The following is a 21,884-nucleotide window of genomic DNA, read 5'->3' on the forward strand; positions in this document are numbered from 1 at the left end:
ATTCCTGTGCACTACACTTCTCCTCAATAGAGATATATAAGAGTTCCTGTGCACTACACTTCTCCTCAATAGAGATATATAAGAGTTCCTGTGCACTACACTTCTCCTCAATAGAGATATATAAGAGTTCCTGTGCACTACACTTCTCCTCAATAGAGATATATAAGAGTTCCTGTGCGCTACACTTCTCCAAAAAGAGTCTATATGTGTATCCAGTTTAAAATGAACACCCAAAAGACCTTTGGAGCTATGATCCGGACAAAAAGTCGAGTTATACTTAAGAAAAGGGGGAAATAAGTAGATATGGAATATAGAATTAAAACTCTTGCCCACTGCCTTACCTCGTATTTATAAGTACCATTATTCCAGTTTCATCCAAATCCCGATACTACTGTTTGTATAATGCACCAGTCAATTGTAACCACACACCCCTCCCCAGTTCCGGGGGTATACCGAGGATAGCCGTGGAAATGAACCGTGTTTTTACCTTCCAGGTGGTCCCCAGTGCCGGGTGAAGGCGGTGGTTTTGTCTTCGCGCCAAAAATAGCGTGGAATGGGCCTTACCTAGGGTCCCTTGGGTGCGGGGGTATTTAGCTGGGATTTTACCAGCAGTTCGGAATTTTACCCGGGGTTGGCTGGACAGAGAGTCAATGTTCCCGCTATTCCCCGGACCTGGGGGGGAGGGCTGTGGTTACAATTGACTGGTGCATAATGATCTGGAGGGACAAGCAGCTTCCTTAGAAATGCATAATGATGAAAAGAACTGGGGAGCAAATTAACAAAGCTCTTGTGAATTTTGCCCTCTGGCTATGTTTCGGGTGTTGCATTGAAATCCAATCATTAGTTTTTAAGTTTTTCTCCGGACAAGGGTTTCACGGACGGAAGGACGGACAGATAAAGCGGTAAACAACTATTTCCGAAAACTTATGTAAAACTGCTTTCTTTTAAAGCTGCTCTGTCACCGATTTACCATTTTGTCAACTTATTTTGTCTTGAAATGAGCCTAATTATCTGCAAACTAGTGATACAAGACTGTTGACAAAAGATCAGATCGCTTATTTTCATCTTTCTGTACGAAAATTAATGTTTTATGGCCTAAAGCGTTACCAACAGTTTAAGAAAAGTGCATCAAACATCATTTTTTGAACTTAAATATGAAAATCTGCGATCTGATCTTTTGTCACCAGTCCTTTAACACTGATTTACATACAGTTTCGCATAAATGGTCTCGTTCCAGGACAAAAAAAAAAAATGAAAAAAAGTTGTCAAAACGTTCAATCTGTGAGAGTGCAGCTTTAATACTAAAGAAGAATGAATATCCGCTGACTCTGGCTTATACAGCCAAAATCAGTTACTCAACTTTGTGTTTAACGAAACCGAGTTGTTTGAGGATAGTGGGCGACATGGGGTCTTATTGGTACTCTTGCAATTAATCTAGTAGTTATTTTTAATATCCCCACGTATCCGTTGAGATCGGGAAAAGGTGGCGACTGGTATTTGTGTTTACATCAAACGAGTCATGATATAGGTCCTCAGAGAAAAATTATATCGTATATTTTCTTTAATTATATGCATCCTTGATTAATTTCATTATTTGACGTACAGTCGTAATTTTACCCAGGGAATACCGTGTTATGTATTTTCGATGTTTAATATGTATAAGGAAATACATACAGGACATAATTGAACACTCCTATTCGTATCATGTTCCGGGAAATGACATGAAATGACTGATATTTACACTGGTCTTAGGTATTACGTTGACAAATATTCTGACCGAGTTTAATGAAGATTTGATAAACACTTTTGAATTTATTAACGCATTTTTTCTTGATCTCACTTACTGGTCTTTTTACCAGAGGTGACCAATGTTTACACTGATCTTTAATATCCTGCTGACACAATTCTGACCACGTCTCATGGAGATCGGATGGAATTTGTTGTATTTATGACACGGAAAAGAAATTAACGCAAAATTGTTAACGCCTCCATACCTACCATGGCCAATAGCGGATTCAATTCGGTTTTGAGGGAGGAGCGAATGTCAAAAGGTTGTGCCCCTTAGTTACACCCCTCTAACGTCAATTCCTGGATCAGCCCCTGGTGAGCGCTTTAGATGTCAAGGTCATACTACGTTTTCCCCTAAAATATGTCGTGAGTGCCGTACGTGATATCGTTTGTTGCTGAGACAGAAACCGACATGAACCGGCTATAACCACGGAAATGAATCATGTTAAATATGGACTGCTATTGTCAATTTCGAATTCTACGTCAATGAGATTTTTAAGGATTGCCATTACCATTCACGAACTGGAAATGAAATATACCATTGGGACTTGTGTGTTAAGTGCCTCTGAGCTATTCATAGAACTTGTTTGGCAACCACCGCTGTCTACAACGCCTACTTGACTGCACATGTTGATTACAAAATCAGTGTGACGCAAGCTCAGACCTAAATATGTGAAATAAGTTATTTCAAAACAGCGAAAACAACATTGTTTGTACCATAAAGTTGAAAACTGTTTATATGTCCTATACATTTTAATATAAATAGACAAAGTTTAGATTGGAAAAATGCCACTTCTAGAGCGTTTTACGTCTATGACTACCATACTTTTCCTTAAAATTCAGTTCAAAACCAATTGATTTAATGAATAAAAAGGAATGTCACGTTTCTCCTAGCAAAAAATTCGCCCACTTTGAAGTAATGCACGTTTAATTTACAAGAAATCCATTTTGATTCCAACTGGAAGAAAGCAAAGTTCTATTTCATCGATCTAATGCCGCATTTTATCCAAATTAGGCTAAAGTTTTTCAATTATTCACTATTATGCCCATAAACGGATGTTAAGTTCGTCTTTTGATTTTGAATATTTAATAAATGTACTTTAGGGCGTTTGTTACTGAAAATGCCATTTCAAGACCGCATTTAGAATATCCGAGGCTTTTTTTATTGAATATTTAATAAATGTACTATAAGGCAACATGGTTTTCGTTACTTTAAAAGTCATAAATATTCATTATTTAACTAACTGAGACGTTTCTTTGAAATATTGATAACCCGTGCGTTGATGGTATCTGTAAATCCGCATTTTAAAACCTGGAAAGTTAAAACGTGCACTAGGCGAGTATTTAAAATCAAGAGATGAGTTATATGCTATACATATATAAAATAGTATCTAAATTGAATTTTACATGTTCACCTATGTTTTTATTTGCCCTCGGAGCAGCATAAAAAGTACTTAAAGAAATTTTTAAATTCTTCAAAACGCTGTTAAATATTTCGCAAGAATTTCCAAATAAATGTTTGGCTGAACGTTACAAGGCGGTGAAGGTAATATCACATTTTCTTTTGTTATCTGTCTTTATATTATTGTGACGTTGTGTGTCTTTTATTGGGTGTTTCTAGGCAACGAACCGTGTGCCTCTCTAATCAGTGCCGTCGTTAAAATGTGTCAGGCATCAAACCGTGTGCCTCTCTGATCAGTGCCGTCGTTAAACTGTGTCAGGCATCGAACCGTGTGCCTCTACTCTGTGTCATCGTTAAACTGTGTTTGGCATTAAACCGTGTGCCTCTACTCAGTGTCATCGTTAAACTGTGTTTGGCATTAAACCGTGTGCCTCTACTCAGTGTCATCGTTAAACTGTGTTCGGCATTGAATCGCGTGTCTCTACTGAGTGTTATCGTTAAACCGTGTTAGGCATTGAATCGTATGTCTTTAATCAGTGTCATCGTTGAACCGTGTCAGGAATTAAACCGTGTGCCTCTACTCAGTGTCATCGTTGAACTGTGTTTGACATTCAACCGTTTGTCTCTACTCAGGGCCATCGTTGAACTGTGTTTGGCATTCAACCGTTTGTCTCTACTCAGTGTCATCGTTGAACTGTGTTTGACATTCAAGCGTTTGTCTCTACTCAGGGCCATCGTTGAACTGTGTTTTGCATTCAACCGTTTGTCTCTACTCAGTGTCATCGTTGAACTGTGTTTGACATTCAACCGTTTGTCTCTACTCAGTGTCATCATTGAACTGTGTTTGACATTCAACCGTTTGTCTCTACTCAGGGCCATCGTTGAACTGTGTTTTGCATTCAACCGTTTGTCTCTACTCAGTGTCATCGTTGAACTGTGTTTGACATTCAACCGTTTGTCTCTACTCAGTGTCATCGTTGAACTGTGTTTGACATTCAACAGTTTGTCTCTACTCAGTGTCATCGTTGAACTGTGTTTTGCATTCAACCGTTTGTCTCTACTCAGTGTCATCGTTGAACTGTGTTTTGCATTCAACCGTTTGTCTCTACTCAGTGTCATCGTTGAACTGTGTTTGACATTCAACCGTTAGTCTCTACTCAGTGTCATCGTTGAACTGTGTTTGACATTCAACCGTTTGTCTCTACCCAGGGCCATCGTTGAACTGTGTTTGGCATTCAACCGTTTGTCTCTACTCAGTGTCATCGTTGAACTGTGTTTTGCATTCAACCGTTTGTCTCTACTCTGTGCCATCGTTTAACTGTGTTTGGCATTCAACCGTTTGTCTTTACTCAGTGCCATTGTTGAACTGTATTAGGAAAACAGAAAATGTAACATCCAATAAACCTATCAACCGTTGTAAAATCCTGAAATTTGGCTGTGCTGTTTTTTTTATGGACAGAACCAATAATGTTTGACTTTTGCTTGTAAACCCTAGACATATCGCATATGTTTATGACGCTTAAAAGGAAACTTGAGTAGTATTTCATCTACATATCGGAGTAAGTAAGAGTTTATTTTTTCAGAAATTTAATACACTTCACTTGTGTCCGATACATACTTGTTTTGAAATAGCAACGCGATGTCACATGGCCGTTGTTGCTTTATTTTCATTTTCTACTTTTAACACTGTCGCAATAGGTGACGTTTTCAATTGGAAGGAGACATTTTTCCATTAGGAATGACTGGAAATATATTGCATCCTTCGTAGGCCAGAATATGATGCTAAAATCATACATAGCGTATATATTCGATGATTGAAATACGCAGAAAAAATAATTCTTTTACGCTTTTCGCTGATATTTGGAATTTTATCAGTGAAACAACGACAGTGAAAATATCACCACTCGTGAAAATATGTTTTTCTATAACACTCGTGAAATAAAATACTATCTTACACAGAAATCAACAAATATGATGATAAATAAATGACAGACTTCTATTGAATACAGACCAATGAAAATGTATCCAATTGACGCTCTCCATGGAAGAGTTATATTACCATGGCGACACATATTAAGCATTATAAGTCGATCAGGTTCAGCAAGACTCATAACTCTATACGATTATACACGCATGTAAGCCATGTTCAGGTCAACTTTCAACTCAGTTTCAGCATCGTTAGTGGAGTGTGTTAAGCAGACTGTGTAACTCTAAATCATTTTAAGTGATTATGGTTATTTATGTTCAGAATCATTTCCTTTAAGCATTAACAAATTGTTCAAACTGTGTTAAAGTAAATACCGAGATCATTATGTCGAAATAACGAGATAGCAAAGTCGGTAAAGGGGAATGCAATGTCGTTAACTGCGAAAAGAATATAATAAATTAGAGGAAAATGTTTCTTCTGGAGATCCAAAGATTAGATTGGTATATAAATTTACATATCGTATGTATAGTTACGTACACAATACCACATGTAGTTCGATTACAGACTGTCTAACAAAGAATTAGGGATGATATCTCTACGAAATTACAACAACAAAAAAAATAAAAATATACTGAACATTGCTTTGTTCTCTTATAAGAATCATATCCACGTTATTATGCTATTATCTCAGACAACGTGTTGGTTAAAGTGTTTTGCATTTTATTCGATATGTGCGAGAACAAATAACCAATGATAAATTAAACGTCTTAAGCATTTTGAAGATATGTAACTAGATGGTTTGTATCATTGAAAACATGCATGCAAAATGATTTTTGAAACCGTGATATTGTTTCACGTTCAGCAATTTGCTGGACTTAAAGCCGGTCGAGACCTGAAACATATCTAACGCAAATCTACCACGCCAATTAAAGCCCTGCCAGGCCTGAGGCGTATCTTGCTTGCATGAAGCACGCCCTTCGAGGCATGAAACATACCTTACGCCAATCTAGCAAACCCTTTCAAGCCCTGCCAGGCCTGAAGCGTATCTTCCTCCCATGTAGCACATCCTTTAAAGCCCTTCCAGGCCTGAAGCTAATTTTCCTCCCATGTAGCACACCCTTTTTAAGCCTTGTCAGGCCTGAAGCGTATCTTCCTCCCATGTAGCACACCCTTTAAAGCCCTGCCAGGCCTGAAGCGTATCTTCCTCCCATGTAGCACACCCTTTAAAGCCTTGTCAGGCCTGAAGCGTATCTTCCCCCCATGTAGTACACCCTTTAAAGCCCTTCCAGACCCGAGGCGTATCTTCCTCCCATGCAGCACGCCCTTTAAAGCCATGTCAGGCCGCGTGAGGCGTATCTTCCTCCCATGTAGCACACCCTTTAAAGCCTTGTCAGGCCTGAAGCGTATCTTCTTCCCATGTAGCACGCCCTTTAAAGCCCTTCCAGGCCCGAGGCGTATCTTCCTCCCATGCAGCACGCCCTTTAAAGCCATGTCAGGCGTGAGGCGTATCTTCCTCCCATGTAGCACGCCCTTTAAAGCCCTGTCAGGCTTGAGGCGTATCTTCCTCCCATGTAGCACACACTTTAAAGCCCTGCCAGGCCTGAGACGTATCTTACTCCCATGTAGCACGCCCTTTAAAGCCCTGCCAGGCCTGAGGCGTATCTTTCTCCCATGTAGCACGCCCTTTCAAGCCCTGTCAGGCCTGAAACGTTTCTTCCTTCCATGTAGCACGCCCTTTAATGCCCTGCCAGGCCTGAAGCGTATCTTCCTCATAAATATATATTTATAAATAAATATATATTTATAAATATATCAACTACCAGTTCAAAGAAGTGTGAGAGTTTTCAGCAGCAATAAATAGCCTTTGTCACTAAAACTGTCAACTTTCAGTATCTGATAAAGGTTAATATTCTGTACCAAGAATAATATCAACTTTTAGTTGAGGAGTCACATAATCACCATCAAGTTTACCAAGTAATACCGACCGCAGCATATTTCATGTCATATCATATATCATGTCAAATAAAATATCAAGTGTACCCAAAAGTCACAGAGTGGGATGATGTGGAGTGAGTTATTTTCGCTATTTACACAATGAAGTTCACTTGTATCCGACATGTTTTCATGATCTGCAACTTACTCGTCTTTTAGTGAAGTTCTATTGAACATATTGGTACATTTATAAAGACTATATTAATGTAGGTTTGTACCACAGTTCCTCAACTTGGTTCATATAATCACCATTCAGACAATCCCTTCGCTACCTTACTCAAATAAGGAAGTTCATAATGTTTTAACTTACGTTTCTTTGGGCGTTTGAGGAAAACGTTCCATTTTCAACTTCGGCGCGTTTCCAAAAGAGTTAAGTACTCATTATTTCAGTAAAAGTAGACGAAACCTTTAGTCATTTTGTGCCACTTGTTTGTTTAAGTTTAAATACAATACCGGTCAAACTAATGTATTATTTGACACAATGTTACTAAATGAATTTTATTAGAATAACTGATAAAAAACAGCAGAAATAACAGATAAAAAACAGCAGAAACACGCAAAACATAATAGCTTAATGTCATCCTGTAAAAAGGAAACTGACTGGAGAGTGAATTGTCTGTTATTAGCTTTCTGAACACTCAAGTTTACATCAAAGAACAGATAACAAATTTACTAGAAATGAACTTGACTACATGAATTGCTTGCCGCTCAAAAAGAGTATATGCCATTGCATAGAAGCATAACCACATAACACAAAACAAACGTTGGTGCCACCAGTTGGTTGCCATGGTTACAAAGGTCTTGTGCGCATGCGCATGAGAGGCCATCATCGGTGCAACCCTCCTTCAGCGGCGTACTGGCGGGCTCGCAGCTGTGGGCATAGTCTAAAGAATGGAAGGGAAAAAAATCATATATATATATATACATATAGGTGTATGGTATGTATTGTTTTCATTAAAATAAAAGCAATAAAGATTGTAAATTTTATGTTTTGGAAAGGGGTTGGAGCGGAGATAGTCGTTCGGATATTAGATTCGTCAGACCGCTACCGCGGACAATGTTCATAAAGCTACTTAGGTTAAATAATCAGAAAGAATATGGTCGAAAAAATGAATACGTACACAACTGTGAATGTTTCACTTAGTTTAAGGAGCACTTTAAATGACTTATTTTGGAGATTCCGTTTTCCATGCCATAAAACGTTTTATAATAAAGATAATAACTAAGGCTTTATTGAAAAAGACTCGTTCATGTAAAATGCACTTTTTAAAATAAGGAAAAATTACAAAGTAAAGTGTGGCAAATCATTAGGAGTGTTAAAACTAACCCAGCAAACATGACCATATCGGACCGATGTCGGCTGAATATCGGCATTTCGGCCAGTGTTTGCCGATATCGGCCCGATATGGGCATATTGACTGAAACATTGTATTTGTAATAATACTATATGATTTTAGTTCCAATGTTTAAACATTATAACATAAACAATAGCTTTTGTTTTTATGGACAAAAACATTTTATAAATATCGCGATATCGGTCCGATATTGGCCCGATGTATACTCTGTATTGCTTCAAGGGAGAGCAATGCATATGTTGCAACTTTCACTAGCAGTTCTTTCCCCTGCCATTTAATAAATATTTAAATTCATTATCATAAAATAATAAAACCAATTTAAGTTTATATGGTTATTTTTAATTAATTCTGTAATTAATGGATTCAGTTCATGTTTATTTGATTTTTATCTACGAAATTATTTTTTGTTTTATATTCACTGCGGTATTTGTGCCATTTCAAAAAGATGATGCAAGTCAAATCATACTTTTGGTATTTATCAATGGTAAGTTATCTTTGAATCGTTGTGAAATCTACATTAAGGTAGCATGTGCACACAAAAGCAAAGTATTACATTGATGATTTGGTTGGGTTTGAACTATTAATTTATCTGCTTCCATTGTAGACAAATTTAAAAAGAACATTTTGTTATCAATTATGAATCATTATTGAGACATTGTAATTTACAGTATCGTATATTGTGGAAAGATCGATCAAAGTTACAGAGAGCGGACAACTGCAAATCGAGACACTGAAATAGAGGAATAAAGGCAATCATAGGGGAGGTATGTCTTTACGTCCCAATTGTAATGCACCAGTCAATTGTAACCACGCCCCCCCCCCCACCAGATCTAGGAAATAGCCGGGACTTTTGACTTTCGGTCCAGCCAACCCCGGGTAAAATTCCCGCCCTGCTGTGACGAACTGATGGTTAAACCCCGGTCAAATGCCCCCACACCCCAGAGACTCTATATAAAGCCCAATCCCCGCTAAATTTGGCGCTATGACAAAACCACCGCAGTCACCCGGCCCTTTTCCCCCGGCTATCTCCGGTATACCCCCGGATCTGGGAGGCCGTGACTACGATTGACTAGTGCATTACCATTTATATTGAACGTGTTCATATTCATAATTTGTTAGTTACAATCAGTCTGTCAGGATGCATATGTATATTTTTTGTGAAGCAAGTTAATTTATGATACATCTGTTAATGAATTAAGATCGAAAGTACTGATAAAAAGCAGGTGATTTAGGGTATTTGACTATTTCACACTTAAGAAAAGCAGGTTGCCTATACCAACCTTTAAATTTACCTAAAGGGGAGAATGATCAGGATAACCGACTAATGCATTTGTAACTGTAACAAAATGTGATGCATTCATTTCAGAGGAAGCGTGTTTAATCAGATGAGGATGAATAAATGTCAGTGACAACACCACCAAGGCATTCGAAGGTGACAGTGGGTATGGCAGGACTGTTCTGCAGGCATCACAACAGTTACTATAAGATCCCCAAACAGTTGCACCATCTCTACAGGTATATACCGCTATTAACCTTTGTTTCAAGCACAGTTCAATATATAATCCCCCCAGAAATATGCGAAGGGATGTAGGCAAATTTTATACAAACACAAAAAAAAAACATTTCACATTTAACAAAAACCCAATTAAAATTAAGAATACCAACTTCCTTGAGAATTCATTATGTAAATCCCCATATCCTGGAAAAGACCTATCTCGCCTATGTATTAACAGTACATGCAATTATTCCAGAGAGTGTCGTGAAATTCCGTCGTTTCTCACAACAGAGGTGCGAGCGAAAAATGCCGCCTGGATGAAGACAGCATCGGACAGAGATGGTGGGTGGGAAATGAGGCAGACGCAAATATCTGAGTGCATCCTTGGAACACCGGGATGAAAAAAACAAAACAATATTATGTTAAAAACGCTTAATGTTTAATGCAGTAGCGTTACCTTAAGTATTGTTCAATGAAATAACTTTTATTTCAAGTCTTATTTTGTTTGTTTGATTATTTATACAGGAACAGCCTGTGTGTATTATGTCATGTTTTTGTATTTTAACTTGAACATTTTGATAAACTGTTCAGGGGTATTATCCACATTCTGTGATAATTCAATTGTTTAAATATTTATAGCAATGATAATTATAATAAAAATTTAAAAGATGAAATAGCTTATTTTATTATGTAGTAATTTGTGAGTATATAATATGCATGTAGGTTTACGGTTGATTTTCTCTGCATTATTATTTTTTCTCTCAGAAGATAAACCAAGACAAAATCTTGTGTTTTAACTATCTTGTTCTGTTGTCATTGAGCATGACAATCCATCTGTATAAGAATAGGGACGAAATAGGAAGGATATCAGCATCATGCTGCCTAAATGTCGGCTATTAAAAATATGCCGACATCGACCCGATGTAAATGCCGATGTCGGGCCGATGAAGTGTTCCATATCGGCCCGACGTCGGGCCGATATAAAATGTTTGCTGGGAAGATACTGACAGCTGGAACCCTCCAACAAATGTTGATATTTGCTCAAATAATGTCTTTGAAGACCACAATTTTGAAAAAAAAACGTAAGCAAGACGATTCGCAGCACGTGGGTGCGTTATGGTTGATCACATAATCACGTGATGTTATCAATGTCTTTGAGGTTAAAATTTGCATCAGCTGATGTATCAGTCTGTTTGGCCGAGTGGAAATGACTTTAGTTAATTAAGGTTTTCTTGCATACCGGACGTGTGCTTCCGGTCATGTGACCGGTTCTGGAAAAACTCATCTTACATACCCCATGTAAGATGAGTCACGCGCAACAACGCGCCATTTCTTATTTCTTTTATTGCATGGTTTATGAAAAGAATATTATGCAATTTCAATAAAGCGGATTCAAAAATATAAGTACACAATACTTTTAATTAAAATTGAAAGTAAATAATTGTAAAAACGCGTTTTTAAAGGAACTATTTGGCGTCGAAAGTGATTTAAAATTACTGCGCTTTAAGACGTCAGTACACAACATCGCACGCGCTTTTTGGTAAAATTTACAAAAATGCGTTTTCTAGGTCATTTTTTCCACAAATTCATAATTTTAGGTATGCAACAAAAAATATCAATCATGTTTTTCCGGTCCGAATCGAAAAATCCGACCCTCGGGCACGTTGCGTGACCGGTAACTCGGCAAGCCTCGTTACCGGCTTACGCACGTGCCCTCTGGTCGGATTTTTCTATCCGTACCGGAAACACATGATAGATACTTATATTATACAGATGCATATCTGTGAGCCCCTATAATGGTGGGACACTTGTTAGCATTCAGAAAAAAATGCATTACCGGAAAAAGAAAATAATCAAAATATAAAAAATCACAGTCGTATAAGTATACTACTATTAACATTTTTATCATTCCATGACATAAATATTAAATTCACAGAAGGACTGCGTATGGAATCTAAAATTATATCTCAGATTTAATGAAATATTTAATGAAGTTATTCAAATTTTTAAAAAGTTTTTCACTATTCAGGTCGTATTAAGCTAATGTGAGTATTTTTTATTTGACAAGGCAAATGAGATACACTTTTAAAAGTACACATTAAAAAGCCACTTACTGGCTACGGCACATTTCGACAATCCCACTGGAAATAATATATATATGTATGTCCTAGGCGACTCCAGTTTTGGCAAACCATTATTCAATGGAAGATACACTAAAAGGGTGGTAAAAATAATGTTATTAACGTTTCACTCCTAATACATATAAATGAAAAATCAATACATTATGACCTGGCTTACATGTTCTCATGTCAATTGCGTGGTAAAAATACCCCTTGGTGCACTCACAGGTGCCATTGTTCGAGTCGTGCGGGGCTGTTGTTATGATGCTGTTACCGTGTTTACCGTAGTCAAACTGGTCGTAGCTACACGTTTGTGGGTCTTCTTTTGACGTACACAGGTAGCAACGTAGTCCTTCAACGAGACCTGAAAAGGAAAAAAGTAGAACCAAATAAATGTGCACAAAAATATTATGTTTAATCACGTGTTATAAGTATTTTACCTGGCAGTCACGCCATGTACTTTATGGTCCGTATTGATCATTTACCTGTGCTAGGTTTAGAAATACCAGGGAAACAGTGTGGACGAGTTCTAGATCAATATTAATAGTTGTTGGCGCCGCACTGAAGTGCGCGCCTATTATGGAATGAGAATTTATTTTAGTTAATGGTAGGAGCGGTTTTTAAATTGGTTGACAGTTGGGTTTTACTGTTATTTCATAATGACTACAAAATGCAAATGGGTGGCGTTTGTATGGATTTTAAAAATGCTTTTTATGGTTGAATAGATAGTCTTCAATTTATCTTCAAAACATTATTTCGGAAGAACGACAAATAAGTTTAATAACTGTTCCCGATTCGTTTACGTTTTCCGATTGGTTACCTGAAATATCTGAAATATCAAGTGCCGGAAATGTAAAATGTGTGGACCGGTAATTATGTGAATGGGAATAATTATGTTTTATGTTGTTTTGTTATGTTTACTGCATTGATTAACCATGAGGTAATCTTTTTTCTTTAATCTAATCGATATTGGAATTAAATGTTCACCTAACTTTATTTGTTAATGTGTTGAAGGTGACATTAGTAAAATTTTATTATGATTGTCCCCGAGTTGTAACACATACCGGATGTTGCTATTTTTAGAACCAGAAGGTATTTCCCCGCTATTCATAGGTCAATAATGGAATTTCTACATCGTAGCTGTTAGAAACTCGGGTGATGATTTTATCATGAATATACGTTTAAAATAAGTAAACACTAAAAGTGCACGCTGACAGTTGATTACGATATACCTAACAATTTGAGTCATTACAGTAAAACATGGATTATAAGTGAATTATACGCGTAAGAGAAGATTTTCTGTCGAAAAAAAGAATGTCAACAATCGGCATGGAACTGGGATATTCGTATCAAAGGGCTCTGAATGTAAGTATCCTTGAGCAGTTTTGTACGTTGATGTGTTCAAAAACGTTTGTTTTTTAATTTATCTTTGGAATTCTTAAATCATTTTTATTAGCTAAATGTTTAGACAGCATGTTCATATTTTACATGTTCTTATGTACATGTTACATATTTTTATATGTACTTATGTACACAACTTATGTTTAAGATATGATATGAGTATGTAATCTTTAAATTGATTGGAAGTTTATACTTCCAGTTTCAAATTCTTAATGGAAGCCCTGTTATATGTATTGATTTCAAATAAGAGTTTCACTTTAAAGATGCTCATTTAAAGATAATGATCAGACACACAAAAACTAGACACATTTGATACTAATTGTATGAATGATTATTGTTTAGGTGACCTCTGATTTGTTTTGGAGATATTCATAAATGGGTGTTATTCTTTGTTGTCTTCAGTTTCTTATACATTTTAGGATTTTGAAAACACACTTTAAAGTAGACACATTTGATACTAATTATATAAATGATTATTGTTTACATGTACTCTGATTTGTTATGAAGATATTCATAAAGGGGTGTTCTTCATGTTATTATACATTTTGGACTTGATTTAGTATTGCTTTTCTGGTATATATTCATTTAATGCACAAAGAAATTATTTTAAGTGTTCAGTATCACTTTCACACATTGTTTACTATTAGTTCATATTTGGCCTATTTATGCTTATATGTGCATTGTTGTATTTCAAAACCTTTGTGAAAAATAGAAACAGTATTATTTCTTTCATGCATAGTCTGATACATATTCAGTTTGTATGCATTATTTTTTATCATATTTGAAAAATTTGCCAAATTGTCCTATAAGACACATGCTATTTTGTGTTAATATCACTATGAACTAAAAACATCCATTTTCAACTCTTCTTTACCATGTAACATTATAACTCCATTGACCAGTTTTTATGCAATTTGTCCAATTTCATACATTTTAGTATTATTAAACAGCTAAAAACAAGGCATGTTATGTTATAAATGCATTTCATCTATTAAACAATGTTCTCTTTTTATATAACAGTTCAATAATTGTAACTCATACGAAATGATAATGTTTATTAAAGTACTATAAAAGTGGTTTTTTCATGTCACTTCTTCATGATGAATTCCCCATATAATCAAGAAACTTATTCTTCCCTTCAAGTTGACATTCCAGCATGGTAACTTTGCCCCCTCCCCCTAAATGATTAGAACTGCAGTGTACAAGAACAATAACTGTATTTCAGCGAATTGCAAGAGTTATTCCCTTTGTTCCTTTTCCTGTCCGTAGCATAACAAGAAAACTACCTTTTGGAATTAAACACCATTCAATGGTAAAGCACAGCAAGAGGAAGTGCAGTGCACAATGACTATAGCTGTATTTCAGCTAATTATTGTCTTTTGCCTCTTTTTCTTGACCAGAGCATTACTTTCAAAATACTCATGGTATTGAAATAAAACTTGGTATATGGATAGGTGGCAATGACAAAAAGTACAGTGCACAAGCACCCTAATTATGTCGTGTTCATTAATGTACCACACCCCTAATGAAATGTTCAACTTGAAACTCTTCAATTTCAATGCTTTAGCCTACAGTATGTTGTTAAGCAGAATACTACAAATATTTTGAGAATTTCATGGCTGCGGTTAGATGCATTGTAATATGCTTGTTGGCCTTGACATTCCTTGTTTTTCAACATATAACAAATGCATAAACTATTAAACGGCGCCCTTTGATGCTTTGCATCAATGGTCTTTCTTGTATATAGATGTGATATTCTTTCTTATTAACTAGTGATGATCTATTATGAAAATCCAAGCCGATTGCCCATCACTACTATTAACACGAAAAAACGTGGGTCCTTCAGTATAATGATACATATCAATTATAGCATGCAGGAGTATTATAATTATAGCTAATAAGCACCACCTATTGGTGTGGACTACAACTTCATTTACATGTACAAATATTAACTCTTACAATCTAGTTGTTATCGAAATGTCTGATTTAAGAGACTAAAACGGCGAACAAGTGAACATTTCGGAAATAAAATAGATTGAAAGTACTTCTAGTGATATTTTAAACATATGTTGCAAATTAGAAACATACTATTATTTGACATCATGGTTCAAGTTTTGTTTCAAAATGTCTACATGATGGTACGTGCGTTTGTAAAATAAGTATGAAGATGACAGTGTATTCAGTATACCAGAGTTCTTTTTACAACGGAAAACACTACAGTTTTTACAAAAGTACCAAGTATATCAGTAAATAGATATTTCGCTTGCATTTTGCATTGTTTTAAATGTTCTTCGCTTCCTTTCATTATTTCTACTAAATATGCTATCGTTTTCATGAAAAATAAAGTATTACACTAATATGACACCGTCTTCATTTGTACATGACGTTCCACGATTTTAGATAAGCGTTTCTTTGTATAAAATGAAAAAAATAAACAAACTTTAGAATGATAACGTTTGTCAACGTGTATAAAATAATAAAGCATATTAAATATTTTATATACAAGCTATCAATACAATACTGTTAAGACCAAACTTTACACTCTTGTTCACTAGGAGTGCACTAGTAGTGAACAATTTGTGCACTATGGATAAACTAATGTAGTCTGTAGTTTATTAGATAAGCCAGTATTGATTTTCCTGGTCCACTCAGATTGGCCTTACTATATTGATTTAATTTTACTGGTAAGATCAATCCTCTAGCAGATCATTGTTTAAATTGTGATAAAACATTTTAGTAATGTTGCATTTATTGATGACTTTATGATGATCATCATTTAATGGGTTTCTACCCATCATTTACTGGTTATATTTGTCAATTTTTTAATTCATATGTTAGTGAAATAAGAATAAAACATTTCTTAAATAAATCCAATAAATTTCTTTGTAAGCCAATATTTAAAAATAGGGGTGATATCAATATAATTGTGCTACTATTGTAACATCCAAACAATTTTTTGGTAATTCAGACATTTAATTAAAGTCAATTAGTGATTACAAAATAATAATTCTGAATCCTAAGTATATAAGTAAACAGCACTATTATATATTCAAACAGTGAATGCAAAACCAATGTTTATGATAAAAAAGGTAATTGTAATTTAAAAGAAGAAAAAAGATGCATGCAGTGTTGAAAAAAATACCTCGCCTTAATTAGATTTAAAAATAGAAGCTCTGGCTATTTCTTCAGAAACAGAATTTTTCATATATGCATTACATTATAACTTCATCAAAAAGTTTATAAATACTAATCTAGGTGATATTACAACTGTCTGTAACTTTCCTGTATAGATGTTACGTAACTATATTCACGATTGATTTCATTACTTTTCATAAATAAACATCTTAAAAGCCTAGTTTGAGCATTTGATACTGAATGTATCTATTTATCTTTATCTATAAAAAGAGCACAAACAGGAATTATCCTACAAAATGGCCCACTAACCAGGCATTAAATTTAAATTTCAGAAAATGATAAAATGCTTATTCATACTTTTGTAATGAGATTACCCATTGTAACAATGTTGGCCCCAATAGGTCGAGGCAATAAACAATACACAGGAAGTATCAGGAACCCTGCTGTGATAACATAAAAATGGCAAAAAAGGGAATTACCCTATGCATCCAACCATTAACCAGGCATTACAATGAATATGAGTTCTAATAAACTTGCTATTTGATGTTAAAATACATTATACGCATGGTTAATATTAAATATCTCTACTCTTAACAATTTGATTAACAAATGATGAAAAGTGTCCTTAAGAAATAGTATTTTTATTTTATAATGCAGTTGCAAAATATAATTAATATAAACTATTTTCCATCTTTTATAAAAACATATTTGTTAACATCTCTTCTCTTAAACCAAATTCGTAAAATATATATTGAGTTGCCTAGTTTTAAGAAGATTGTCCTGTTAATTCTCTGCTGTGTATCCCTTGTTTATTGCACTAGTGTCATTGCAGGGGCCAATTTCCCGTGTATTTGTTTATTGGCTCGGGGCCATTTGGAGGTGACACCATTTAGAGTTGAAAATAGCATTGTCTTATTATATTAATACACAACCAATGCTTGCATAAACAATATATGCATGGCCAATGTATTAATTTGACTGATGAGAAGTAAATGATAAACAAATAAAGTAACATTACATTTATGTTGTATGATATAAATCATATAAATGGGATATTATTAATAATATCTTATTCTAACTCTAAAGCATTGTTATAATGCTTTTAATATGATTTTAAAAGTTATCAAAATGAAACGGTAAGTCAAACACTGACAGATCTGAGATTTTAAAAAAATAAATCAATACACACAATTGTGTACTACGGGGGGGGGGGCTTAAAGAAGGCTTAGGGTAGCCTTAAATGGATAGTATTTCATTTAATAATGATGAAGCAGCAGAACCAATTATACAAAACCTCTAAAATATATGTTTATCTATTACAGGGTTCGACACTAACGGTAGTCCGGTAGTCTGAGACAGGGCTTTTTCTGCCCATTTTGGGAAAAAGACCCTAGACATTTTGGGAAATTTTGCGTCGTGAAAATGCCGAAATTGGGAAATTTTACAGTTAAAAGAAAAAGCTGTCTAGTCTCCTGCGAATTAGGAAATGATTTAATATTAGTTTATTTTCCCTTCAAAAGACTCACAATCGCTGAAATATCAATCCTTGGGGTGTAAATATCAATAAATCATGACAGATAATATTTCATATTTCCGATCTCTGAAAGTGATGAAAATCAATGATTTCTGAGTTTGTTTTTTTTGGATTGGGATTTTTTTCTGATATTTGGGAAAAATATCTTATATTTTGCTTTGGGAATGGGTCCGATAGTCGGACCCGTGGGTACTATAGAAAAAGCCCTGCGAGACTACCAGATTTTTGGTCGGACTACAAACATTTTAAGTCAATAGTCCGTCGGACTACAAGGAGAAAGTAAATATCACATCAGTTAATTGAGCATAAAATCTTTATTACGCTTACTTGCGTAAAACGTGATGTCAAAAAGCCAAATATCACCGGTAAACACACATTCTAAAGCTTGCCGAAGATGGCCGAGCAGTTCCGGACAACGTTGACTGTTAACTGAATTTCGTGCGCTTTTCTTATAGCCTTTCGATCAATGTTTTAACCAGTCAGTAGAATGTCTTTATTTAGAAAGGGAAAAACCATTTTCGCACTCTATAGTGTGTTTTAATCGTCAGACATGTGCACCTCTGCCAATGTCAGCGAGGTAGATTTGGGTCCAAGTGGCAGAATTTCTAAATCCCTTGCATTTTCAGTCAAAAACAATGAAAGATACGATGTAGTGCAGACGACGACAGAATTGTGTGCGTTAGTTTTCGCGCCAAAATGTCGTTACATTTTATACATTGAAGCTAGGGCCAATAACACCACGCCGATTGCGATAAGGCTACACCTACAGTGTCACATGACCTCTTCATTAGGGACCTCCGACAAATACCCATAAGCAGACGATAATAATACAAAAATTCGTCCGCCCGGTTAGCTCAGTCGGTAGAGCGTTGGACTGTTAATCGGACAACCCGGGTTCGATTCCCGGGCGGACCAGGTCACTTCTGTTGTGATTGGTTATGAAATCCTTTCTACGACCATTCGCACTGTACCACTGCCCCTGGCATGTACAGAAGTTGTCAGTTCCTTGCAGAAGTGAAGGCACCTAGTACTGGTTCACCGCCCAGGATAGGTGTGCGGTGGTTGAACTGTCACTCTGGGACCCTTCAATGTACTAACACCACCCATAATAATACAAAAGTTATCAATGACAATCATATAAAAAATGCATGGAACATGGTAAAACATAGCAATAAAAGCAAGTAACTTGAAATAATTTCATTTTTATTATGTCTAGACTTTAAAATAATTTATTTCTAAATAACATCGGAATTTTGTTTCAGTACAATAACAGTCTCTATTTTAAAACTCAAATAAAGGGAAACAAAACATGTATTAATTTCCTATCCGAAAATCAACAAAAACAGAAGTTTGTATATCTATTGTCAAAACTCAATGGATTTCGCTGTTTTTCTTCCTTTCTCGATTCAGTATCACCTGTTTTATACAAGTGTAATGCATTATTATCATTATTGATATAACTACCTTATTGTTTCTCTCAATGAATAAATTTCCGTATTACATGAAATGCAAAACTGTTCTAACAATCGGCATAGAAATTTTGAAACGACCATAGTCATTATAAATGCAAAGGTTTTTACTTTGATTTGCGTCATTTAAAAATATGATTTTGTTTTATCTATACGTATATACTTTTTGTGACCTTAAGCTATATATCAGATATTTAATTGAATTTAATAAAAAATGTAACTCACATAAACTGAGGTGTCTTTTTCACTAATATGTCAAACAAACTTAAAAGCAAATGTATATGCTTCGGATTTAAAACTTTTCGCACAATAAGGAGACAAATTTCCAAATCAAACTAAATTGCAAGATATCATCAATATTGTACACTAATTCACTAATTGATATTTCTTATTTTAAGGCTATTAAAACGGAAATATACGTATATTATTTACGTTTACATTAAGACATTTTGAGAATTGAATTGGTCTACCAAACAGTCCCTTGTTATCAATTATAATTTTAGAAGCATGAAGGGAAAATGTCAGTATTTCGGATTTCTTAAACTGTCTTTACTATCACTCAATTATGAGACATAATTTGTGTTAAACATATTTAACAGCGTAATTACACTACTGTTGATATGAGACGATTGCCGGAGGTCATGGTGGATAGCAACGGCAACTGATACGCCCTGCCTAATGTGGACGCTGATTGGTCAGTCGGGTATTGATCAGTCAGTTTGACTGACAGGCAGCGTCATGTTACCTTACTCCCATATAAAAAACAATTAATAACACTTTCTGAATTTCATCATGTTTTTTTAAGAATTATATGATATGTCGTTTAGATTGACAAAGAATACTGAATAGTAGGATGCCAATAATCAAATATTGCTTATCAGTAGGATGTCTGTCATTTGCTTATCAGTAGGATGTCTGTCATTTGTGCTATAACTTAGCAACGATCTCAGTCGAGGTGTTTTAGTGTCAAGTGATTTATTGCAACATTTTCCTGAAAGTGACAGATTATGGGGTATGTTAGCATTGTTTTTAGATTTTTAATCTGAGGTATTTTAGCATGTTTTTTTAGCATTTTTTAGGTTTTAAAATTAAATTTAAAGGTCAAAAATTGTTTTGATGAATGTGGAAATTTTAAGATTGAGACAGATGAAAATCATGACCAACCAAAGTGTTATACTGACAATGTTCTAAGGAGGCTAAGTCTCACAAAACACTGAAGGAATCCGTTGCAGGCTTGCATTTTTTGGACAACCAGAATTTTTGCTGGACTACCTAGATTTCGGATCCAGTAGTCGGAGGGACTACCTTGTGAAAAATGTTAGTGTCTAACCCTGTATTATGTGTTTCAAATTGAAAATGCAATTAATAAATCTGTGTAAAATTTAGAAAATATACTATAATAATAAATGGTGTACTTATTTGATAATGATTGCTGTTAGGCTGTCACCTTAATTCATAATACATTTGTTAAACAAAAATAAACATAAAATTGCAAGTTTTAGAATAGATGGATGAAAATCTTGGTTTATACTGTATAACCTTTGAATGAATCAACAATGGCACAACAATTTCACAGTTTGAGCTTGGAACAATAAGGTGTGAACCTTGATGATTAATTATTTCAAATAATGAACAACTTGTAACTATCACCTTGTGAAACTTATTGTTATAGTTAAAATAAAGGATATATATAATATATACCCACAGTGGCTTGATGACAAAGGCTCATTAAAGTCACAATAAAAAAATTCAACTAGCCAAAATTATATTTTATACATACTTGAACATGTATATCATCAATATAATACATTGCCATAAACATAAAATGAGATTTGAAAAAAAAAATACCCTATACTGTAATATGAAAGTAATGTTATATATAGAGTAGCCAGCAGACATAAACCCTGTCAGTTAATGAAATATTATACAAAATAACAAATAAAGTATATTTTAAAGTACTTACCCAATACATATATAACACAGAAAACTGTCAGAAGCCTGTACATCGTCACCATGTTGCCTGTCATAGATATTGACATCAAGTTCGGGATCAATATGTTGGAATATAGGAATGACGTCACCATTACGTCATATGTACTAGTCTGGTTCCCAACAAGTAAATTAAAATATAATTTCAACACTGTATTAATTTCACGATTTGTTTGGTTGCATAAAGATTAAATGTTTTATGTTTCAGATTTCCCAGTTCTGACGTTGGAAGAAGTTTGCTGTTCAATGACTTACATCACCTGATTTAAACATTCTT

At 34.9% G+C, this 21,884-nt stretch overlaps 1 protein-coding gene and 1 long non-coding RNA gene across 2 annotated transcripts; one reads left to right on the plus strand and one right to left on the minus strand.

Annotated features, from left to right (window-relative positions):
* Window positions 1-7,599: 7,599 nt before the first annotated feature.
* LOC128208227 (uncharacterized) lies at window positions 7,600-21,699 on the minus strand. The gene is made up of 3 exons (XM_052911702.1): window positions 21,582-21,699; window positions 12,258-12,443; window positions 7,600-7,993 (listed from the first exon to the last, which is right to left on the minus strand). Exons 1-3 carry the CDS (start codon window positions 21,655-21,657, stop codon window positions 7,818-7,820), a joined length of 438 nt encoding a protein of 145 aa, XP_052767662.1. The 5' UTR covers window positions 21,658-21,699; the 3' UTR covers window positions 7,600-7,817.
* Window positions 8,885-10,683, plus strand: LOC128208232 (uncharacterized). The gene is made up of 4 exons (XR_008256874.1): window positions 8,885-8,948; window positions 9,133-9,228; window positions 9,831-9,979; window positions 10,216-10,683. It is a non-coding gene; the product is annotated as an uncharacterized LOC128208232 (long non-coding RNA).
* Window positions 21,700-21,884: the final 185 nt, after the last annotated feature.

The sequence above is a fragment of the Mya arenaria genome, chromosome 11 (genome assembly GCF_026914265.1).
Source record: "Mya arenaria isolate MELC-2E11 chromosome 11, ASM2691426v1".
Lineage (NCBI taxonomy): Eukaryota > Metazoa > Mollusca > Bivalvia > Myida > Myidae > Mya > Mya arenaria.